This window comes from Rhinolophus ferrumequinum, chromosome 24, assembly GCF_004115265.2.
Source record: "Rhinolophus ferrumequinum isolate MPI-CBG mRhiFer1 chromosome 24, mRhiFer1_v1.p, whole genome shotgun sequence".
Classification (NCBI taxonomy): Eukaryota; Metazoa; Chordata; class Mammalia; order Chiroptera; family Rhinolophidae; genus Rhinolophus; species Rhinolophus ferrumequinum.
The window spans coordinates 25,673,866-25,699,040 of NC_046307.1; the positions used below are offsets into that span (position 1 = coordinate 25,673,866).

Genomic DNA, 25,175 nt, shown 5'->3' on the forward strand with positions numbered 1-25,175 from the left:
CAGGGCTCTGCCATTGGGCTTCTGGGGAGTCTGCCGAAGGCAGGGGCTCCTTAGCCGCTGCTCGTGCATCCAGGTGAATTCCTCAGTGGTCTTGAGAGCTGCCAGCCTTGAATTCATGTTGGCCTCGTGTTTTAAGTGACATGTGGGAGCTATAGCCATTGCCACAGAACAGACACCATTCAACTGTTAGAATTCCAGGGTTTCCTGCGCTGGCGGTGGCCTAGCATTGTGGGAAGAGACAGCCAAGAAGATGGAAGTTGGCTGTGATTTGTCACAAGAGGGTCGGCACAGCCTCTCACTGAACAGACAACAGTTCAACACTGGCCTTCTGGAATCCAGGTCAGCCACAGAACCCTGAGGGTTGGTGCTGAGGGGTGCGGGGGTGGGGGAGAATGGTGAGCACTGTGCCCCCTCCCCTATGACTGGTCTCTGGTGTCTCTTCCCTAACCCATGAGGCCAGGTGCTGGCAGTAGTAACATTCCAAATGCCAGTCTGGCCTAGATGTTTAATTACAAAGCTAAAAATGAGGTGTTGCCTTATTGACTCACTTATCGGACAACTGTTTGTCTCCCAGGCATCTCATCAGAAATGGTTTTCCAGAGAATTCCACCTTGCGTCAGGTGAGCAGGTACTTAGATACTTCAATGGCTTGCATAGGCCAAAGAAAAGTTTAGAAGATAATGGCCAGGGCCTCTGCAGACTGATTTGTACAGGAAGACAGTTTATTCAACTTTACTTCACAATATGTTAGGAATGCTTGTGAAAGAGGCCACTGATTTGTTATAATTGTGCTGCCATAGCCCCCAGGTGCCACGTGATCGGGAATGTTGAACAAGTCATGTAGTGGGGGAAAAAAAGCAAGTCTCTAATGGAGTTAAAAGGAGGCCATTTTATTTTCCATGCTTCCTCCCTTGACATGCACATTTCTTTCGGCTGGGGATTTGAGACCTCACCCTTTTCTAGGCCTTATTTGTTTACCAAACTCAGAACAATTCTGTTTGATGCAGAAGAGGGAAGGACTGGGCCCCTCTGCCAGGGCCCCACCACCCGCCTGCTAGAAGAGGTGAGCCTAGAAGAGGTGAGCGGACAGCCTCTTGTTCCCCTAGGTCCCCTGCAGTAACTTCAACATCTAAAGACCTTAAAGGGAAAGTGTTGTCATTCCTCCTCTTTCTCTGAGCTCCTCATTTTCTACCCTTAAGTGTACTGAAGATGGGCTATTGTCCAAATGTATTTGTAGGAACAGGTTGTGGATGCAAGCCAGCAGCTGTCATAACTTAGAGCATCGATATACTGGAATTTGTACTTCAAGCTAAGGGCACAGGCCGTCCTAGGGAGGGGCCAGGTCCACCAACACCAAAGGTGGGGCTTTGGAAGGCCAAGGAGGACGCTGCCTGGTAAGCTCCCAGTCGGCCTATTGGGCAGGTCCTCTGCGGTCCTAGGGCTAATGGGAAGAAGTCCTTTTTGATGGTTCTGCCTGGAGACTTGGCAATATCAAATGTTAAAGTATTATGTTCAAACTACAGTGGATTCTTATCATGACATAAGAAAACTGAAAGTTCAGGAATAGGCCCAAGTATACATAAAGAATTTAGTAACTGATGACGGTGGCCTTCAAATTGTCCTCAGGAGCCACAGGGATCCTGGCAATGCCAGTGGCTGCTGAGGGAAGGCCAGGGTGGGGACTGATTCAACCCTAGCAGCTCTGGTTTTATTTTAGGTAAGGTTTCTCATTTGGAAAGGCAGCATTGCTAAAATCATCCTGAATAAATGGTATTGAAACAAGTGACTAATCATTTGGGGGGAAATGAGGATTTGGCCCTTTGCCAAGTTTTCCTTGCCTTCTCATAGGAGGAAGAGGGTGCTAGCCTCTAGTCTTGCTTCAGAGAGGCTAGTTGGGGGCCTCAGTTGAGTGTCCCCAAAGGTCAATAGCTCTGACCCTTCCCTCTGGATAAAAGGGCTCCCAGCTTAGCAGGCCCACAGGGTTTGGCCTTCGGTTCCCGTGTATGGAAGCCTGCACTTCCTTGGTAGCTCAGTTGTAATCCAGGCAGTAACTCCTGTAATTGGTGTTTTTTCAGAGAGGCGATGTTTGCAGTGGGTCATACTAATTCAAATGGAGCCTTTGTCTCTCTCTGTGGTGGGTGGGCAATGGGGACTTGGCCCCCATGACTATTAGCCAGGTGTCCAGGCCCTGGCCTGAGTGTAGGGTGTGAGAAAAGCCTTTTGGGGCAGGAGGGGTTTGTAAAGTGATGTGTTCTGCTCTTCCCCCAACCCCCACCCGGCACCAGAAGTAGCTCTCTGGAGCCATGTAACCTCTAGTCTCGCTGCCACTTCTGTCATTCTCTACATCTTGCCTCCACAAGGAGTCACCTGGGGTCCCCCCTCCCTTTTACAGCAGAGGACCATGGGGACTTGCCAGGAGGTTTCTTCCCTCTGGTCTCCATTCTGGGGAGCTGTTTGTTTCCTCTTCCTTAAGCCAACTCATGGTCCCCTTGAGGGACAACAGGGAAAGTTGGGGGAGCCCTGGCCCCATCCTTGGCCCTGAATTTCCTGGAAGCCAACCTCCCCCCTGCCCTCGGTGCTGTCATTAGAGTGCGGTGCTGTCATTAGAGTGCGTGGCTGAAGGAGCAAGTCGTTAAGAGCGGACAGGAAGCCTCAGGCTACCTTAGCAGTCCCCTGCTGAGGGGACAGCCAGGATGGCACTCCGACCCTCCCTCATTCCATCTTCACCCTCCCTCACTCCATCTTCGGGGGGTCGGGGATGCTCTCGGAGAGTGGGGTGAAGCCTAACAGGAGGATGTGTCTCTCATAGGCCTTGGTCTGCTTAAACAAAGTGTCAGTCCCGTGGAGGTGGTCCAGCACCCCCAGCACCCCGTAGCACTGGTTGAACCTGGAGGAGAGAGGAGGGTGGTGAAGGCCGGCGTGCTGCTCTCAGACCTCTCCTGCCCCACACCTGCCCTCACCATGCTGACCGCATGCATCAGAATAACCGAGGGAATTGTTGCGCGTTCCTGGAGCCACTCCAGACTGAAAACCTGCCATCTTCCTTTGGAAAGCTCTCTGTGTGATTGCAGTGCACACAACTCAGAACCTGTGGCAGAGCTTGGCTTGTTCAGGCAGGTCCAGGGACCACCTGCATCAGAATCCCCTGGAACACTTACTAAAATGCTGATTTCCAGGCTCTGTTCCCTGCTCCACAGACACTCGGGTTCTGCGTACTTGGAGTGGAACCCACGAGCCTGCATTTGAGAAGCACATCTCGGGTTGGTTCTGGTGCAGTTTCACAGACCACACTTGAGAAAGCCTGGAGGCTTTCAGAGAGTGCACAGCTCCCCTTGAACTGCATGCAGGATTTTTATGTACATATACATTGGACCTAAATAAAGGTTAAAAACCCAGCTGCCAGGAGATCCAGTATCAGAACGAAGGAAAATGGCAAGGTAGTCTGGGAGCGTGGTGGTTCTTTTCCCCACCTCCAGACTTCTCCCTCCACTAGCGCCCACATTGAAACTGAGACACCAGTGTCTGCTAGCAGAAGCCCCAGGAGCGAAGGTGGAGGTTACTGCCCAAGGACCCACAGCGGGGAGGCACCTTACTTGAGATGGTGGTAGTCATGGAATTCAGGTGAGGGCAGGAAGGGCAGGTGGTAGCCGCAGTGGGAGATGGAAGTGACGACGAGGGCCAAGGAAAACCACATGGTGATGGAGGATAAGTGGGAGCCCATTACTATGGGACCCACTATCACCGGCAGCATGTTGGAGACCTGCACGGAGAAGGCTGTTAGAAGGGGCGCCTCAGGGAGGCGGGCGGGCAGGACCCGGTGGGTGCTCCCCTCGCCCAGCGTGGTACCAGGGAAACTTCCTTGACTCAGATTGGGAGAAGCTGGAAGAGTTTCAGGACCTTAATTTGATGGAATTGGACACCTTTGGGACCTGGGACACATTTTAATGGTTTGAGCCTTAACTTGCTCATGAGTAACATGAGGATTAAAAAGGTTGCTGGGAAGATTAAACAAGATAACTTACATTGGACATCTAGCATAGCCTGGCATATGCTAAGTCAACAGTAAGTGGTAGCTATTTGACGGGAAGAAGGAAGGAACCAGTGGGGTCATTCTCTGCAGGAGACCACGGGAAGGTGGTTGGTCCCGCGCCCTTTGCCTCTGGGGCAGCGCTCTACTCACCACGTGCTCGACAGGGTGGGCGTAGAGCGAGATCACGCCAATGGGGGCTGTCCACTCGTGGTGTTTCTTATGGATTTTCTTATAGAATGCTGGGTGGTGAAGGAGCCTGGAAGAGTTAATAGTTAAAGTCTGCCAATCTCCCTTCCTCTCTCCGCCACCAGACCACAAGAAACCAAAGGTAGGGACCAGGGGTTACATCTCCGGAGCGAAGTTAAAAACACATTGGCATTCAGACAGACCTGCCATCGAGTTCTAAGCCCACCTCTTAGGCTGCATAACTGCATAACGTGGGGCGGGTTACTTTGCCTCTCTCCACCTCAGTTGTATGAGCTATAAAATGGGTATGATGCCCAGAAATGCTTCACTAAGGAAGTGAGTGGGAAAAGCCCTGCTACACACGTGAATGGAAAAGACTCTTTTCTGGACATTCCTTGGTTGTCTCAGTTGTCAGCTGGGGGACAGCTGTCTCCCTGGGAGGCTTTTGAGGATGGGCTGGAGCAGCCTCAGTTTTCTCTTTTGTAAGAGCCGTGGGGGTGTGAGGAGCCAGCTGTGCTCAGGCAGGGCCCGCTCACCGGTGTGAGTAGTAGAACATGACCTCCTCGATCAGAGTGAAGATGGCCAGCTCCAGGAGGAACCAGTGGAAAGTGGGCAGCTCTCGGCGGCAGGGGTCTCCCCACAACTTGAGGAGGAGATAGAGGAAGACCACGATGGGGAGAGAGATCATGAACTGGTTGAAGAGAACCGTACGGATGGACTGGCGTAGTTTCACAGGGTCCACCTGCCCGAGAGAAGGAGGGAGATGGACAAGAGGCGAGAAATAGGTCTTTCGCTTCTAGAAACTAGGCTCCACTGTGACCTGCTCACAGGCAGCCCTCATTCAGGGGTGGATGCTAGGATTGATGCCTGGCCGTAGCCAGCTGTCCTTGAGTGCTGCCCAGCCCTGGGGTGGGACATCTGGTGATGCCCTTGCCTTTGGAAACTCCCCTCCCGCAGCCTTCAGTCTCTGCCTGAGCCTGCTTGATCCTTCCTGGTTCTGCAACTATCAGCACTGTCCCCGTTTCTCTGGCCAAACCCAACGTATTCCTGATAGGCCCCTTGGGGAGCCTCCAGGGTGCTTGGAAAAGGCTGCCAGCTCTCAGGTTGATATCCTTATTCAGCCTGAGAACCGTGACCATGGTCAGATGTAGACATCAGGGTCATCTGCCTCCTCCTGTGGTCCAGCCTCACTGGACTAGGCCCAGAGCACAGAAGGACGTGAGCCAGGTGGCTGCCTATCTGCCCTCCTAAATTCCTGTGACCTGGTCTTCTGATTTTCACAGTGAGGCTGTCAGGATAGGGGCCGGCCTGAGCATTCTCTCCAGGGTCCCTGAAGAGCTGGCCCCAAATGCCCACACCCCATTGAATCTCCATGCCGCAGCCAGTATATCCCCAAGAATCAGTAATCCCCTGACCCTTTCATCAGAGTGCTGAGGGTCCCGGGAATAGCCCCGTGACCATTTCCTGGGGCCTGATGACGTGGTTTAGGATTGGTCAGAAGGGATTCCTCCGAGTTTTCTGCAAGCTGGAGGGGTTTCTGCCCCAAGGTGAGCCTGGGTTCATGGTGGTCCTTGGACTTCATTCAAGCCGTCCTCTTCCTCCGTCTTTTCTAGGTACCACCTGTATTGACTGGCTCAGAGATGATGGTTTTGTGATTATTTTAGGAAATGCAAGCTGAAGGATTTAGGGTGAACTTGTATGATATCTGGAACTTACTTTCAAATGTTTAAGCAAAACAATTATAGAGGCATAGATATTTATATTTTTGTACAGTGATGAAGCAAATGTAAAATATTTAAAATTGGTGAATGTAGGTGATATGTAAATAAGTGATCATTAGACGACTTTTTCAACTTCTGTATATATGTTTATAATTATTTATAATTACAAAATGTTGGGGAAAAGAGTAGACAGAGAGGAACTGGAAACTGTATAGACAACTCTTTCAAAGGGCTTTGCTGAAAAGAGCAACAATGTGAGTGGTAGTTGAGTATGGCAGATGGAGGAAGGGTTTTTGTGTGGTTTGGCTTTAAGATGGGAAAAATTACGGCACGTTGGTAATAATCCAGAGCAATAATCTAGGCGAGGGAGAAAAAAATTGAAAAAAAGATACATGAAAGAGAAGGGAGAATTGGTGGAACACTTCCCCAGAGTAAACGAGGTAACGAGGTATAGTGCACAGAGAGTGGAGTGATGGCTGGAACAGCAGCAAGGAGAATTCACCTGTTGGATCAGGTGGGAAGGCAGAACATGTGTGTGTAGCTGCGGCTCAGAGGCCGATGTGGTAGAAAGCGTGGAAGCTCTCTTCTGCTTGTTACAGTGTAGTGAAGAGGAAGCAAGGCCCTCCTGTTGGAGTTGGTTAGGGGAGGAGGTGTTGGGGATTCGAGGAGAGAGGAGGTGTGACCTCGCTATCCAGGAGAGGGAGAGTCAACAGAGCAGGCACAGATATTACGTCTGCCTGCAGCATTCAGGTCCCAATAGAGGACCTGAATGTCTTAGGTTAGGGCTCAGTCCTTCCTGGAATCGGCCAAAGACTAAATGGCCTTCGGGGTTCCATCTTAGTTGTATGTCCACCTGTCCACCTGAGGATGCAACCAGTGTAGGAGCACCGGATCTGGAGTCAGGTGAGACGAGCCCTTACTCTGTTTCCTAGTAACAGTCTGACCTTGAGTGAGTCACTGCTCCTTCCTGAACCCCAGCTTCTGCAGAATGCAACACCTTCCCTGTGTGGCTCTCCAGTGTAGACTGTGAGGTGTTGCTGTGCTAGGTGTGTATCTTGAGCTGCTGTGGCTTTGTGGTTAAGAGCATGAGCCCTGGCATCACAAAGCTTGAGTGTGAAGCACGGTTCTGCCTATGTCACATCTCAAAGCCTCCATTTCCTCATGTGAACCATGAAGGTTATTACAGTACTTGGCCTTGAAGATGTAAGCATCTGCCAGTGGTGCTGGGAAGGAGACTGCCCTGGTCTGACAGATTGGCTTGGCTCTTAACGGCCAAGCGTTGGCTTCGACACTTGGGATCCAGTCCACGCCCGCCAAGCTAGACCTGGAGGAAGCCCCCTGGATGGCTGGCCACTCTTGTCCCACGTGAGGGGGACTGTGAACCAGGCCAACAGCTCTGGTTCAAGAAGGGGCTTTGCGAAAGCTTGAGTCAAGGGCAGCATGTTTCGCCCATTCTGCTTTCTGGAGGGCTGGGCTGGGGCAGAATGCCCTGAGAACGGAGGTGATTCACCCCGGCGCCTGGGCAGATCATGGAAAGATGTTCTTCTCTGGGCAAGAAGCCAGGATGTGATTTGGGTGGAGCGGGCAAAGAACGTGGGTTGAAGAATCAACTTCTTCCTTGTTGGATAAGAAAAGTCTCCTGGAGGTTGTCAGAGCACCAAGCAGGTAAGGCAGGCTCAGGAAGCTCTGGGGCTCCCTTCCCGGGGCCACTCCTGGGCCAGGAAGGAGTTTGTCGCAAGCAGTGTCCAAGCCTCGTTTATCAGGGATAAACTAAGTACGATTGGTTGAATTGAGTAACTGGGAAGGAGGACCTGCTTGGAAAACAACCACCACTCACACATTCAGAATCCGTACTGTCCATCTGGTATAGGGAGTCCACCATTGTTTCCACAGCTATCTCCGTCACTCATGACAGCTGTCACCATGGTTTCAGCATCCGGCCATTGCTGTCCCTGCTCCCATGCCTGAGGGTGGAGCTGCCTGACATCTTCGGGACTCAGCCCACTGCCAGGCTGAGCCGATCATTTCTGTTCCTAAAATGCTGACCAGAGTGCTGGGGGGTAGCCAGGCAGCGACAGCGTGGGTCCACAACAGTGGTCTTGGCTGGTTGGCTCTGAGATTTGGGCCCAATTACTTCCTCCCTAACCTTCTAAAGCAGGGGAGCCTTGTACACCATAACTTGGCTCACCCTGGCCATAGTCTCAGGGGCCAGTGATGAGAATTTTGAGTGTGGCTTTAGTTCCTGCTTTCTGGGCTTTGACCAGGAGTTGCTGCAGCAACTTACCGGTTCATTCTTGCCAACCTGAATTCGGTAGCGGGCGATGAAGTTGGGTTTCCCAGTTGTGTCAACCACCAGTAGAAGCCCATTTAAGCCCCAGAAGCACAAACTGGGCACCTGGGTGGCAGCTAAAGTTGGAAAGCAGAAGAAGGTTGGTTGTTTAATCGGGGTGACTTCAGGTTCTCACAGCACATGGATTAACTGGACACACACTTGATGGTAACTGAGGCGGCACTGGGGACAGTCCCTTGCCACGGAGGTCTTGGTGCACAGGGCCAGGGGATCTACTTTTAGTCTTAGATGACAAACTAGCTGGGGGAACTTGAACAGTCACGTAAGGAGTGTCTCTACTTATTTTCTTAGTTGTAAAAGGGGGACAAGAATATTCTAGATGGTTGGAGACCCCCAAAAAGTATATGCTCTAAAATAGAAACGAATTTAGGTTGACAATTGGAAGTCCGTACCCACTGAATCCTTTATGAATTTCCATGGAAGGGAGAAGCAAAGGAAGTGCTTTGTATGTTATGGTTCACAGTGAGCCCTGAACTAGGAGTCAGTCAGGGAACCTACTGCCTGTCATCCTCCTAACTGAGCAGTGTGACTTCAGGTGTCCAGTCAGCATTTCCCAAAGCAGGAAACTCTCTCTCAAGGGGCTTCTTGGTTAAACAGCTTTTCTACCATACTGTCTTGCAGAGTCATGGTCGGGACTAGTGTGTTAACAGCTCTGAGAATTCCTGCAGCAAAGAAACTGTTTGACTTTGTTAAACTCAACCTTTCCCAGGCTTTTTTTTTTTTTTTTTGTAACCCCAGAACTCTTTTCTCAGAATACCTAATAGGATGGCCATGCATCTCTGTTTGCCCAGGACTATGTCGATTGACATCTGTCTTTCCAGTATAATTATTAACACCTCATTTACTCTCACAAATGTCCCTATTTGGATAATGTATTATATGGTCATCCCACAGCACTGTGTTCTGCAGGATGTATTAGCAAATACCGATCAAGACTTGACATTTAGAGAGCTTTTTGCCTCACATCCCATCTTCCCATGAAGTCATTCCAAGTATCGCTGATGTCCTACTGTGAACAAACAAGCACTTTGTCCACCCCAACTGGCAGTTAATCAAGTGACATCGCAATGTTACGTAACTCTTGTACTATTAACTTTCTTTGTCCATGTTTTCCCTCCTCTTAATTCATTATCCAAGGGACAAGGACATTTGACTTAACTCTGTGTCTCTGTGTCCCTCCTCCATCACCACACTGCCTTGTGGCAGTTGATTCCTGAAAAATACTTGGCCAGCACTGTGGGGAAATATGATTGGCACAAATATCCCAGAGGATACTAGTAGGAAATGAACTAAATAGATGAGAGTAATTACATACATTGGAATGGACTGGGCAGCTTAAAATGTTACGTAAATCTATATTAACTGACATGGAAAAGTGTCCACAATATATTTAACGAAAAAAAAAGTTTTAAAAAATTTGGTGTCTTATAAGTTCAACCATATATCCAGTTTAAGATCTGTATTAATATATTAACAGTGCTTACTTCTTGGATGGGAGAGAAGGGGTGCTTTTTCAGCTTTATGCTTATTTGAATTTTCTGGTTTTTATTTTAACAGTGAGCACGCATTTACTTTTATGTTCAGACATAACACACTTTAAATTGTTAGGTTTGTGGTTGCCTACTAGGAAATCCAAGGGTTCCTTGAGGAACACAAAATGCAAACCACAAAAAATGGTCTTGAACTTTCTTCAAGCTCTAACACTTAAAATTGCAAATACTTTTCTCTCTCTGATATTTTCTTATCACCTTGGTGACAGATAGTTTTCCCATCACTGTAACAGGAGTATATAGAATGTTTTCCTGCCACTTTCCCTATATACATTTGCAATCGGCATTATTCTTTTCAATGGCTACTTAAGATTGCATGGAACCTATTTATATTTAATTTTCAGAGTTGTCCTTCCAGCTGAAAACAATCGTCAGGGACATTTTATTTGTACTTTTGCTTTGTGACAACTGACCCTTTTTTATCTCCCCCTTTAGATTGTGACGTGGTTTTTTGATGGGATAGACTAACACTTTATCTTAAACATCTCTCTATCCTCGGTACAAATTTGGCACAGAGTAACATTAATAAATATCATTTGAATGAATAAATGTATGATTGAGGACAGTCAATATTGTAGATAATGCTGTTATAAATATGTTGAAATGGCTTTTGCTTCCACTATGTTTTCTTAGGCTTGTTTCAAGCCATTCATGCTGTCAGTAAATACTGAGTGACCACTTGCTGTCCAGCCTCCAAAGCTAGATGGCACCAGGTAGAAGGACACAGCCTCGCATGACATACAAGGGCTCTCTGCGCTTGTGGACCTGACATCTAGAAGCAGCATTACTGCTTGAAACATGCCTTTATTTTCACACAAACTATTTCTTGTTTTCATTTTTCTACTTTTGGGGAGAGGGCGATCTCCATTTCTCAACTTCTTTTCTTGGATAGCCTTGGACGTCTGTTCTAGATTGCCCACAAGCTTAGCAGTTTGGGGGTTACACTGTCTTAAACTTTAAATCCTTATTCCTTGTAATAATGAGCTGAGAGTCCCAAGGTAGAGAACAATAGAAAAAGAGTTAAACTATGATCACGTACGCAAACCCTAAGCCCTGGTGGTCTGGGAGGCTCACCTATTATGAAAAGGATCCACTCCTTTCCTTCAAATGTAGACAGCAACCTCTCCCACTCAGCTTGCCAGAAGTGGCCAGAAGCACCCCAAAATCTCTGAAGATGCCTTGAAAGGAAAATCAATCAGGTTTCTGGGTGAAGATTGATGGGCGGACAGCCCCTTACTTCACGCTTTGCCCCCAGACCACCACCACACTGTCCCCAGGTGCTGAATTCAAGCTGGTGGAGCAGACTCACCATGTGACTGAGTTCCAGAAGGCCACAAGCAAGAGAAGGCCAGAGCCCAGGATGAAAGCAGTCTTCCTCATGGAGCCCCAGATATGTCCCTCCTGGGGAGGATAAGAAAGTGTCAGGTCCCAGCTAGCCTCCTGCCTTCACTCACAGCTCACAGCTGAGGCCTGACAGGTGTGACAAGCAGTCAGGACCTCAAGCACGCGAGCATTGCACGTCAGTGACCTTTTCCCAGTTTCTGTGGGAGGCTCGTCCTTATCACGAGCTCTAGGGCTGTACATGGGTGTGTTTATGAAAACGAGAGGTCAAGGTTGGGAGAGGGAAAGGAACCAACCTGGCTCCAGAGACACTGGCAGGTAAGTCTGTCGCCCAGCCTTCCATCAGCTGTCTTCTTGTTGAACTGAGATGCCCAATTATGTACACATTGCAATCACCTGGGAGCTTTTTAAAAATCCAGGAGTCCAGGTCCCTCCCCAGCCCAAGGACATAGAGTGTTTGGGGTGGAGCCTGGGCCTCCAGGTTTTTAAAAGCACCCCAGCTAATTCCAATGGGCAGGCAAGGCTGAGACAGCCATCACAGAGAACCTGCAGAATCCGTCATGAGGACAGAGGGACTTCATTGTATTCAGGAGCCTGGCCTGTTTTCCCATCCCTATCACCCTCTTGCCCGTGAAGAAAAGAGTGAATGAACACACATGTTCTGCCTCTTAATGATCCCTCTGCCTTCCAGCGAGATCAGCCAACTGGACAGGACGATGAGCGGTTCTAAGGGCAAAGAACAGACCACTGGCAGTCGCTGGGAGGTCCTTCTCTGTTCTCCTCCAAGAGCCTAAAGTAGAGGTTATTGCAAGTGTGGTGCTCAAACGAGCTCCCAGACTTGGAGAAGGAAAACACTGGCCTCCAGGTGAGTCACGGGTTTCCCTGTGCCGTGGACAGGAACTACAAATGGCCCTCCCATCCTGTTTCTAAGCCCAGAGGAAGCCGTCCTGCTCAGGCTCTTCCATGGGACAGAACTGGAGGTGGCGGTGCTTATAGCTCTGTGCTGGGCTGACGTGTATTTAGGGAGCTGGGCCACTTACGAGGGGTCGGGGTGGTGTCGGGGTGGTGTCGAGGGGAGCTGATCAAACAGCACAGACACTACGTTTTAACCCAGACGTTTGAGATCTGAAGGAGCAGATTGTGTTGACTGACCCATTCAGAGCAGCCTGAATCTGCACTGAGTCATTTCTTCTTGGCCTGGCCTGTTCTACTCTTGATCAAAAGACCAAAAAGAAGGAGGTCATCTTCCATGGCCTGTGGAAAGTTTTTAAAGGGCTGGTGTTCATCTGGGTCTTGAGATCTAGAAATGAGCTTCTCTCTCCCTTGTCCCTCACCTTCTCCCTCTCCCTCCTCCCCGCTTCTTCCCTCCCTCTCCCTCAGGGCTGGATCCACAGGCCGATAGGAACTTGTTCTCTTACACAGGCCATTCAAAGGTCACCACCCCAAGCTTGTCAGGCAGGTTACCTTGGGCTTTTGAAATTATTCCTTTTCTTGGATTCAGAGGACCCTTTTCATGAACTTTTCCAAACTCACTAGGAAGTTTTCATTTGAGTTTAATCACATCAAGCTAAGTCAAGTTGAAATCCTCAATTTCACATACAGGATTAGATTTTTTTCAGGGATTATGGTGTTTTCTCTCCCTCCAGCACCCCAAGTGAAAGGACTATACACAGGACAAAGACCTCTGTGAAGTGCGGGAGCTCACAATGCAGAAGGCAGCTGAGCTGAGATCAAGAGTTGGTTCCCAGCCCCCAGTGGGCTTCTCTTGTCCCCAGGGCAGTGCTAGAAAGGTGTGGCTCCAAAGGCCCAAGGCATGGGACATTCTAAGGGCCAAGAGACCGTGGCAGGACAGCTATTGGGTTTTGCCACTACCCTCATGCAGGGCTGCTCCGTGGTGCAGAAAAAGGGGCTTTGGTTATAAAGCAGGTTGGGGTCAAGTGGTCTCAGCTCAGCTACTGAAATGAGCAAATCACCAAAGTGTCAGCTACCCCTAAACCCTGGGGGAGATGTCAGATGTGCAGCAAATGCAGCAAGCGCACACATGGAAAGAGTCACTGGCTAAATTCTCACCAGTTTGGTGGGTGGGGTGCTGGCATTTACCTGCTTAGGCTTCTCATCATGTAGCTTACTTCCAGCTTCTCCCTTCATCTGGAAAAAGAAAGCACAGTTGAGTCTGGATGTCATTTTTACACGCAACCAAGGGAATAGGAAAGTCAAGGGGAATGGCTAGCTGTGATTTTTAAAGCTGGCTACTCATTAAAACCACCTGGGCCCCACCTCCAGCGACTGAATTGCTCTGGGCATCGCTACTCTGAATCGGGGTTGGCAAGGGGACTTTGCCTGGAACTGGCTTTCTCAGGTATGGTCTGTGACAAATCTATTTTTTTTTTTTTAATAGCTTCACTCTGCCCCAGAACGACCTGTCTCATTCAGAAGAAATCTCTGTCCCCGGACCCCCCACTCTTCCCTAACTGCCAATAACCCGTGGCCCCAAGAAACCAGGACAGAAGCCAGGGCTCTGCCCCCTACCTACTTAGACAGCTTCCTTAACCTCTGTGAAGTCAGGTTACCACACATGGCCTGGATCTGTCATGCCGATTGAAATCGAAGCATTTTGCAAGCTGTTCAATGTGATTCAAACAACAGGTATATTTACAGGTAGAAATCATTAAGACAGGGAGCCTCAAAATCTGATACCTTTCTCAAGGCCATCTCTCCGTCGTGTCTGTCACTTACCGGTTTTGTGACCCAGGACTTTTTCAGTCTCTTCTTTATCACATTTCTTGGTATTCTTTTTAAGTGTTTTTGCAACAAACTTAAAGTGTTTCTACATATTTGAAATAACGCATGACTTTTCTGGGAAGGTGACAGCCTGCGACAGTGGCTGGGTTTGGTGGGCGGGCACTTGAGTTGCTGGACAGTTGACTTTATTGAGTATCCCACTACATATTTTATTACAAATCTTTAATAATTAAAAGTGTGTGGCTAGCCCATGAATAGGCAGACATATATTACAGATTAGAAAGTCCAGACATACACCTAAAAATATATATGGGAATTTAGTATATGATAAAGAGAAATCAATATAAATGGACTTTCAATTGAACAGATGTTGAACCTCCTCCATAAAGAGAAATGTGAATTAAAACTACAATAAAATATTACTTCTCATCCATGAGCATGGCAAACATCCAAAATTTTGACCACGTGCCCTGCTAGTGAAGCTAAGGGGACTTATTTGTATTTGTTCTTACACTTTTTACAAATAATCTGTATTGATACATAATTCACATGCCATACAACATATCCATTTAAAAGTGTACATTTACATGGCTTTTAGTATATTTACAGAGTTATGCACTCATCACAATTGATTTTAGAATATTTTCATCACCCAAGAGAGAAACCTGCACCCCCTCAGCCGCCATTTCCCATCCTCCTTTCCTCCCACCCCCTCCTCCAGCCCTAGGCAACCATTAATCCACTTTCCATTTCTATGGACTTGCCGATTCTGGACATTTCATATAAATGGAATCATACAATATGCGGTCCTTTGTGACTGGTTTCTTGCATTTTAGCCCAATGTTGTCAAGGTTCATCCATGTTGTAGCACCTGTCGGCACTTCATTCCTTTTTATTACCAAATAACATTGTATTATATGGATAGATCCTATTTTGGTCATCCATTCATCTGTTGATGGACATTTGGGTTGTTGTCACTTTGTGGTTAATCTGAGAAATGCTATGAGCATTCATGCACAAGTTTTTGTGTAGACACACATACATTTTTTTTTTTTTTAATTTCTCCAGGATATATGCCTAGAAGTGAAGTTTCTGGGTCATATGGGAACTCTATTTAACCTTTTGAGGAACTGCCAAACTGTTTTCCAAGTGGTTGCACCACCTTACATTCTCCACAGCAATATATAAGGATTCTGATTTCTCCAAATACTCATCAGCATGTATTACTGTCCCTACTGAATAGTGTCATAACCTGGCTGAAGAGGAGCATAACAGATCATTTGGTTCTGCTATGTGACCAGAATGAAGCCAGGTGACCTCCCAGAGTTTATAGATGGCGAAGCCAGGATCAGGGCCCAGCTTCCCATATCTCTAAGGACATTTTATTCTTTTTGGTATGATTGTACTTGGTTTTATTATTCTAAGTGCATGTTTACCAGCTAATTACCTTACGAAATACTGTTTCCCTTGACCCACACTTCTTATGGATTACTTAGGCAGAAAGAAGGAAGAGAGAATGATGATCTAGAAAGTGCCTTCAGCGGTTCGAGGAGTTAGCATAGCAGAAGGAGGTGATATGCAAGCTGCTTACCATATCCACTGAATTACATTCTAGCAGGAGGGATGCAGTCAGCTTCGAGAAAAAGCCTGTCAGGGAGAAGTCCTGGGACACTTGATACCCAGTCAGGGAGAGAGGCACCAGAAATGCACCAGAATGTTTGGTGCGTTGTTTGCCCAGCCCTCACCTGGAAGCAGGGAATGGATTTCAGCCACTCTATTGCCACCACCTCTCTCCACCCCCCAGCCCCACCTGGGCCTGCTTTGCTATCCGTGCTCCCTCCTCCAGCTCCCTCTATTGCCTGGCTGAAACAAGGGTACCTGTTGTGGCTTGTGGGTGTGGAGTTCTGCCTCACTGTGGGTTTCATGAAAACCAATGAAAGAGAAGTAATAGCATGAGGCTGCAGGCACCCACTCCTTGTTCTGACCCAGTACGGCGATCAGGTGCCCTTGTGCAGTGCTCCACAGGCATGTTCTGTACCACCTGAGGCTTCAGCAAGCATTTCGGGACGGGAAGTCTCAGTCCCAACGGATGGGAAACACCCCTGCCCCACATTGAGGACAACGCAAATTCCTTACTAATCTGGGTTTGTAAGGACTCCAAAGAATTCTTTTTTAAATAATAATTTTCTGCACCTTCCTTGTCTGGAGCAATTCTGGTTGGCCCAATCCTGAGTTAGACCCACATTGTCAAGGTGCACAAGGCCCCAGTCAGAAAAGCCACCCTCACACAGGGACGGGATTCTCGGATGAGGCAGGGTCATGTTCAGCCCTGCAGTTTGCCTGCTGCCTGGAGCCCCCAGAAGCACAGCTCATTAGGCATGAGGAAGACAGTGGTGCTAGGTACCTTTGGGGCTAAGCCTGTCAAGTGTCTTCACGACAAGGAAGCAAATATTAAAGGAAACACTGCAAGTTGGGAAAGACTTTGAGGTCTAAATGTCTGCAAACCATTTGCAGACAGGTAGGACCTTCATATCACCATGGATTTCCCTCCTCAGTGCTGTTAGGAAGTGTGAAAGGCTCTGTTGAGATAACCAGCCTGTTTGGGAAGGAAGCTGAGGGGATTGTTTGTTTGTTTGTTTGTTTGTTTTTTAAGCTTCCAGGACTCTTTTTGCTATGCCAGGCCACAGGAACTTCACTTACAAGTCAAAGTCTCATCCTCGCCTTTCCCAGTGGCTTATCGTCACCGCTATCTTTGCTACAAGCTCAAGAAGCCAAATGAAACATGGTCTTTGATCTTTAGAAGCTTGTCCACTCTGTCCAGAAACATTGATAAAGAACTTATTATGTGCAGGTAACTCTGGAGTTACAAAGATGAAGGAGAAACTATGTCTAGATACATACACCCATCATTTCAAAATCTATATACAAAGTACTGGTCTTGAGATCTGGGCCAAAGCTAAGAAAGTACTTAGTAGGGCAGAAGATCTGGCATGCCAAGAACTCTTTAAAGGAGAACAATGCCCCGGCTTTCTCTGTGTTCTTGGATTCCTGGTCTCCAACTTCTGAACTGAACCTTGCCCTCCCAGATTGTGTTTTAGCTTACCCAAGGAATGCTGGGTTTTAGGTACACTATTTAAAAAACAAAAAAACCGAGATAGATGTAGCATCTCCCATATGAATACCAAACCTGCCCTTGAAGATATTCCTTACTCCATTATTTAATTCTCCCAAAGAAGCAGGCACTTTTTATGAGAATACAGATGAAAAATTCCTATGAAGAATTTAGTGCACGGAAGTTTTCCTCTTTGGAAGAAGTGACAGTGTGTGCTTTCTTGTGAAATGCAAAAAAGAAATAGGCAATCCATTTTGGCCCGCCCCCCCCACCCTTTTTGCTTTGGCTGCCAGTAAGTTCAGAGTTAAATTTAAAGCTCAATCGCACTTCCTGAGGTTTTTTTCTATTATATAACACTGTACGTATATAAAAAATTAGGTATATAAAAGGATGTTCATTGTGAAATTGTTTTTAATAGCTAGAGATTGGAAACAACCTAAACTCCATTAAGAAACAATTGGTTAACTATATTATAGTACATCCAGTAATAAAACATTCTGTAGCCCTTAAAGGAATAAGGCAGCTTTGTGTGTACTCTCCAGAAGTACTGTGAAAAAAGCTATGTGTGGAACATATGCAACTGTGCGTGTGTGTATGTGTATGCTGTTTATGTATGCATAAAATAATATAGAATACTAGACTATTGCTGGAAGAATAGCTATGAAACCATAGTTACTATGGTGGCTTCTGGTGAGGTGAACTGGGCAGCTGAGGGACAGGACAGAAGGAAGACTATCTTTTTACCATGTGCCTTTTGTCCCTTTTGAATTTTGTACCGTGAGCATATTTTACCTATTCAGAAACATTAAAAAAATGTTAAATATAATTCAATGCCCATTCACAGGAAACATTCTATTAAAGAGTCATAGAGTTATTAGCTCTCCTTTTACTCTAAATGGAATTAATTTCAATTCCTGAAGGGCTTTGAGAAGTCTTTGTTGCTGCTGAAATTGTATGCCAGTTTTTCCACGTTCATTGTTCAGGGTAGAAAGATCCATGGCTTTCATTGGATTGTTAAAGGTAACTATAATGATTAAGAACCAGTACCCTGTTTTTTCTTCTTTTTTTCCCCCCTTCTTCCTCCTCCCTCGCCCCCGCACTCCGGTTCCAGCCGTTGTTTCTCAGTCTAGTTGTGGAGGACACAGCTCCCTGGCCCAGGCTGGTATCATGAGCCTTGCGCTTCCCCCTACCTCACCCCAGGCAGTCAGTTGCCGCTCACAGCAGTTCACGGCAGCTCTCGCCGGCTGCCGGCCACTCATGCTGGCTGCCGACCACTCTCGCTGGCCACCGGCCGCTCGTGGCAGGACATGGTAGCCCATGGCAGCACATAGCAGCTCACGCTGACCTCTGGCTGCTCACGGCAGCCCAGTTCCAGGGAGAGCCATTGTTCACAGTCTTAGCTGTAGAGGGCGCAGCTCACTGTCCCATGTGGGAATCGAACCCGTGACCTAGGTGCATGGCACTCCAACAACCTGAGCCACCTGGCTAGCCCAATACCCTGTTTTTTCTTCTTCTCCTCCCCCTCCCCTTCCTTCAGTTTTGTTAGCAATTTTATGTGGTCTGAAAGCAAAGCAATAGCAGTAAAGCACTTGGTTCTTTTCTCTACGTATGACAACCCCTCCCGTCCCATCAAAACAGTATGAAAGATAGCTACTGAGTGCCTGATGGCTTCTAATCAGTTTTCATTTATTTGCAGCTGTTACATTGTATCTATCCTTTTATTGGAAGCTATCTCAAACTCTTGTGAGATGGAGGCTGGGGATAGACTATACATAAACAGAACCAGATATTAAAATTAAGAACAAAATGTAAGGGAGACGAGGGTGACACCAGTACAATAAGACCTTGACCCTGGGAGGAGGCAACTCTGGTTGATTTCACAAGGCAGGGTGCTGATGCTCAATGTGTCCATGTAATGGAAACAGCATGTAAATTTGACCTTGGAACCCTCTGCTCCACGTAAACCTTCTGGCCAAAGGCAAAGTGACTGTTTAACTTCTGACGGTGAAAAGGCCCCTTTGTCTGCAGAAGTCACAGCATTTATCTGTTGACATCTGATTTTATTAGAAGTGACCAAGTATTTCCTAACATGCCATTTGTTCTTTGGCTAAACCAATTCTCCCATTTGCTTCTCCGAAGATATTTATCTAGGTAGCTGACTCTTCTAAGAGACACACCGTGTCGTTCTGCACTGTATCCTTCTGCTGAATATTTTATGCCAAAGCAGCTTGTTTGCTGTGCCTCTCTACCTGCCTGCAAACATGTTTTCAGTTTTACTGAACAGAGTCAGTCAGAAAGGTCCTAGGGGAGAATAGTGGGCAGATGTGTCTTCACCCAGAGAAGTTCTTTAACATTGTTTGCCAATGGTAGTGCTCAAGTTAGAGATGTGGGCAAAGAAAATCCACAACTGAGTGGAGTTAAGTCCGACAGAGAAAACTAAATGACACGATTTCACTTAGATGTGGAATCTAAAGAACAAAGTAAATGAACAAACAAAATAGAAACAAACTGGTAGATAAAGAAAACATTTTGATGGTTGGTAGATGACGGGGGGATTGGGGAGATGGGTGAAAAAGGAGAAGGGATTAAGAAGTACAAATTGGTTGTTACGAAATAGTCATGGGGATGTACGGTATAGCATAGGGAATATAGTCAATAATATTATAATAACTTTGTATGGTGTCAGATGGGGACTAGATTTATTGAGGTGATCATTTTGTAAGTTGTATAAATGTCTAATCATTATGCTGTACACCTGAAACTAATATAATATTGTATTCGACTGTAACTGAAAACTTAAAAGAAATGTTTTAAAAAACAATAATTATTAAATATTTAATACGTGAAGGTACTATAATCACTACATTTTTGTTGTGCTTCCTCTCTCTGACTTTTTCTCTACCTTTCGGGGTCTTTCATCTAAGAACTCGAAGTTGTCTTAAGCTCCTCTATTCTCATGCCCCCATTATCCATCTGAAGAAATGGGAGGCTGGAGATATTCAAATTACACAGCTATTTATTGGAAGAACTTGAATTCAGTGCTCATTATACTAACTGAGTCTGCAAAAAGTAAAGAATGTACGGATGTTGATGAATGCAGGGTAGGCATCAGGATTGTAAAGGGACACAATGGAATGAGATCAGTCTCTATTTGCCATAAATAATGGATTCGATTGTGTGTATGTGTGTGTGTGTGTGTGTTTAATACCAAAGGAAAATAGAACATGTTTCTCTAAAATATTAATCATCCTTTTAAGAAACAATTTATTGTGTGCCAGATACAACGCGAGGCACAGGGGATATGAAGATGAATAAGACAAGCTTCTTGCTCTATTTAATAAAGTAATGCTATGTACCTTTGATTTTCCAAGTGAAAAAGTATATAGGAGGAGAACATGAAATAGCATTCATGATGGGAATGCATCCAGGGAAGAGAAGGAAATGAAATGCACCCAAAAGTAAATATTCTAATGCTTTATAATAATGAACTGATTCCCTCTTAAAGGCAATTTGATGTATATTGTGAGATTATCAAAGTTAGATACTTTTTTAGTGCGGTTCTTTCGAAAGCAGAAGATTCTGACAGTACAAGCTTTTTACTGCAGAATCCCCAAATCTAGGTAAGTGACACAGTGAGGCTACAGCTGATGTTCATGATTTCAAGGATCTGAATACAGGACGGGGAAATGTGGTGAGGGTGGGAGGCGTAGAGAGAATTTAATTTTAAATGTTATTTGTCTGGAGCCTGATCCTTTCCGATTCTGGGTTCCTAGATATTTTGCATGGTTGATGGATGTTCCCATTTTATATGTGTAAGACATATCATCTTTATGTGAATGTGCAGGGTTTCTTTGTAAACATCTTGTGAAATTATTAGAATTATTTACTTTTAGAGGAGAGGAAAAAAGGGGAAAAAAAAAAGACCTCATGTGTCATCTGGTCTACTCCTTCCATGTACTAGCTAAGGAGATAGGTCTAGATAGCAGAACTGACTTGTTCCGAACTCCACACACTTCCTGGCAAAACTCAGGCTTCCTAACACTTTGCCTGGTGCTACATCTGTTTTTGGAACAGGTGTACAAAACGTTTTGGAACATTATGAACATCTGTTTCATAAATGGGAAATGATACAGGGAGAGAGGGCTGCTGACATGAGGACTGGTACTCTGAGCTGTTTGTACTCTTAGAAAAAGCCTCCAAGGCTGAGACTAACCTGAAATGCAATCACACAGCTTAGCGCCTCTGGTGAAAGGGGTTTTGAGGAGCTGCTCTGACCAAGCTCTGAGCATAAGGGAGGCTTTTACGGGAAAGGATATGCATTCAAGAAGATGAAATGCACGAAGGGAAAGGTTAAACTCTGAGACAAGAATGACTCCCCTTGGACTGTTTTAGCCATGCTCCCTTCACTGCTTTCACTGCCGGGTACTTGAACCCTTAAGAGCCTACAGCCTCCCTGGACTGCGTGCCTAGGAGGCTAAAAGCCTGCCTACCTTGTTTACTGTATTCACAGCACCAAACACAAGTCCTGCACGGAGCACGTACTCAGGAAGTATTTGTTGAATAAATGAAAGAATGGGAAATGAATATAAAATGTTGTGTTTTGCCCAACATTTGCTATTGAACCTTTTAGCACCTTTCCCTGTACTAATGATGTTCCTTTCTAAGGTCAGAAGCTGATGCTCAGGGCATTTCTGTTACACTAAGTTGAACTGAATCTTTATATTTCTACCAAAGAAATTTAGTTGGAATTGCACATGAAACCGGAGCAGCCACAAGTCTGTATCTTGTCTTGCTTGCCGTAAGCCCCAAAGGGCCTGTATGAACACACTTAAAACCCCTGACCTACTGTTCACTCCCATTTATACACACTGACTGAATATTCCTCTCACCCAGTAACCTTTGTTAGGACAAAATAACAGAACTGACTTGTTCTGAAGTCCACACAGTTTCTGGCAAAATCTAAGCTTCCTAACACTTTGCCTGGTGCTATACGTGTTTTTTTGGAATAGCATAAATAGGTAGTATCTTCCATAGGTACCACCAGGCCACTAGCAAGTCTAAAACCAGAGCCACTGGTGATGAATCCCAAAACAGCTTTGACCTGGTCGTCCAGCTCCTAGGCCACACACCTATCTTGGGCCTTTACCATTTTAAGACTTTGGTAATTGGCCCCATCCCTTCCAGGTGACTCTGGCAGGTTAGAGAGTAGAAGCAATTCAACCATAGTTGCTTCCCGCCAGTCTCTTCCAGTTAGATTTTCCTCTTCCAGTTCTGACTTGGGAGTTTCTCTTTCACATGATTTTGAAGCCAAAACCAGTCCACATGACAGAATTACCTGTCAATTGCTAGAAAAACAAGACTACAGAGGAAGTAGATGGGAGGAGGTCCAAACACAGGCAGAGGATGCAGACATTAGTGAGTGACATGCAGGGGACTCTCTGCACTAAGAAAACATCCCAGCAGCAACATGCAAAAGAATGAAACTAGATGACTATCTTACAACCACAATCAAAAATTAACTCAAAATGGATTAAGGACTTCAATGTAAGACCTGAAACCATACAATATAGATGCTAAGCTTTTGGATATCAGTCTTAGCAACGTTTTTGTGGATTCAACTCCAATGGCAAAGGAAACAAAAGCAAAAATAAATAAATGGGAATATATCAAACTAAAAACCTTTTGCACAGCAAAGGAAACCATCAAGAAAATGAAAAGGCAACCTACTGAATGGGAGAAGATATTTGTAAATCATATATCTGATAAGGGGTTAATATCCAAAATATATAAAGAACTCATACATCTCAACAACAAAAAATAAACAACCCAATGAACATATGGGCAGGGGATCTGAGTAGGCATTTTTCCAAAGACAAACAGATGGCCAACAGGCACATGAAAAGATGTGCAACATCACTAATTATTAGGGAAATGCAAATCAAAACCATAATGAGATACCATCTCACACCGGTTAGAATGGCTGTCACCTAAAGGACAAGAAACAAGTGCTGGAGAGGATGCAGAGAAAAGAAAACACTTGTGCGCCGTTGGTGGGATTGTAAATTGGTGTAGCCACTATGGAAAACAATGTGGAGACTCCTCAAACTACAGTAAGATCCAGCTATTTCACTTCCGAGTATTTATCTGAAGAATATGAAATACCAGTTCATAAAGATATATGCATACCTATGTTCATTGCAGCATTATTTACATTAGTCAAGATATGGAAATTACGTGTCCATTGACAAATGAATGGATAAAGATGTGATGTGTGTGTGTATTCCACACACACAATGGAATACTACTCAGCCATAAAAAAGTAAACTGCTGTCATTTGTGACAACATGGATGGACCTTTAGGGTATTATACTAAGTTAAGTAAGTCAGATGGAAAAAGACTAATACCGTAAGACTTCATTCACATGTGGAACATAAACACAAAAATGAGCAAAGAACAACAAAATAAACACAAAGCAAACTGACAGAGGCAGACAACAGATCAGTGGTGGCCAGAGAGGAAGGGGGGTGGAGGGAGGGCAAAACAGGTAAAGGGCGTCAATTGTATGGTGATGGAGAGAAACTAGACTTCTGGTGGTGAGCATGATGTACGATATACAGATGTCAAATTATAATGTTGCACAGCTGAAACTTATATGTTATAAACTAATCTTACCGCACTTAAAAAATTTTAAATTGTTTAATTAGGAAGAAAGGAAGGAAGGAAAGGAGCAGGAAGGAAAGAAGGGAGGGAAGGAGAAAGAAAGGGAGGGAGGGAGAGAGGGAGGGAGGAAGGAACCATCCTGGGACAGTGTTCAGATGTAGATCTCACCTCTATTATAAGTGGAGAGGACACGGAAGTGGCAGAGGTGAAAATAATATACTTTGCCCTTCTTTAAGTGAACTTTAAGTGAACTTGGACTTGTCCTGACCTTGGCAAACAGCTCTCCTCCGCAGCAGCTCCCGTTCACCTCCGCAGGGGGCTGTTTCCCGGCTCCTCCAAGGTCCCGGCCACAGCTGAAGCCTGCTTTCTCTTCCCTGTCAGCACCTACCTTGGCAGCCGCTGTGGCTGTGCTGGCGCCTAACCCTGTGGTGACTTGGGTGGGTGGGGAGGCTGGCCTTGGTGATCATGTTACAGAGCAGCCCACTGGCTCAAGCCAGGCACGTGATGAGAGAAAAAGTATGAGCCTGTGTGGACTGCAGACAAAAACACCCTTCTTGCCAAAGGACATCTCCTTACAGCGGAGAGGAAATAGGCAGTTTAGGCAGGAGCTTGAAAGAGCAGTTTGGCCGAACTCTGGGCTTTTTTTCTTCTTTTAAAAAACTTCCTTCATCTTCCTTCCTCAACTTAGGAAAATGTCGCTTTTCCTGTAGGAGGCAGTTTCAATAAGAGATGTGGTTATCAGATAATGTGGAAGGCAGGAGGCAGGCACTCCAAATGGATAAAAAGTTTACACTGACAAGAGGACCTCATTTTCTCTCTCTTTTTGTTTTTAGTTTTTATTTTTTATTGCTTCTGTTGCTGAGGAGGGCAGGCAAGGAAAGAGAGATGCATCAACTAAACTAGTGAGTCTAGATGCAGGAAAGGGACATCTGCAGAGGTTAAGTTTACACTTCGATTGAAGCAGATGAAATTAGGATACAGAATCTATGAAATGAACTGGTGAGCACCTTTGAAAAAGAACTGAGTTTTTATTTTTAAATTTCTAAAAATTATTTTTCAATAGGCAATATAGGCATCTGATATAAAATACATGAGGGTGAAAAAAGTGTACAGTAAAAAGTCTTTTTTCATTCCTCCCCAGTGAGCTTGTTTATATAAATACAAACACATATGTCTCTCCCTTCTTTAGAAGCAGCCCCCATATGTGCTTATTCTGTTCCTTGCTTTTGTCACTTAACACTCAAAAGCTGAGATTGTTTCATATAGTACCTTTGAGTGATACCACATTCTTTTTCATGGTTGCGGGCTACCCCATTGTATAGATGTGCCATACCTCATTTAGCCAACAAAGGACCATGTCTTAATTATTTTTCCGTGCCTATTCCTTGCACATTGCAAGTGCTCAATAAACATTTAATGCTTGCTCACAAGCAAATTACATTTTGTACAACTTGTTCATGTTTTTCCTCATCTCTGCTTTCA

The 25,175-nt window shown here is 45.7% G+C and overlaps 2 protein-coding genes across 2 annotated transcripts in view; one reads left to right on the forward strand and one right to left on the reverse strand.

The window, feature by feature from the left end:
* Window positions 1-869: 869 nt before the first annotated feature.
* On the reverse strand, window positions 870-24,261 carry FAXDC2 (fatty acid hydroxylase domain containing 2). Its single transcript, XM_033096584.1, is given in 9 exon segments — window positions 870-2,887; window positions 3,594-3,760; window positions 4,181-4,286; window positions 4,753-4,958; window positions 8,222-8,343; window positions 10,912-11,015; window positions 11,147-11,238; window positions 13,279-13,326; window positions 23,962-24,261. Coding segments are annotated over 9 exon segments (1,299 nt in total). The 3' UTR covers window positions 870-2,733.
* The window catches only part of CNOT8 (CCR4-NOT transcription complex subunit 8), a 32,700-nt gene continuing 19,138 nt past the window's right edge, over window positions 11,614-25,175 (forward strand). The window contains exon 1 of the mRNA XM_033096585.1: window positions 11,614-12,043. The gene's annotated coding sequence lies outside the window, so the exon portion shown is untranslated. The remainder of the gene's footprint in view (window positions 12,044-25,175) is intronic.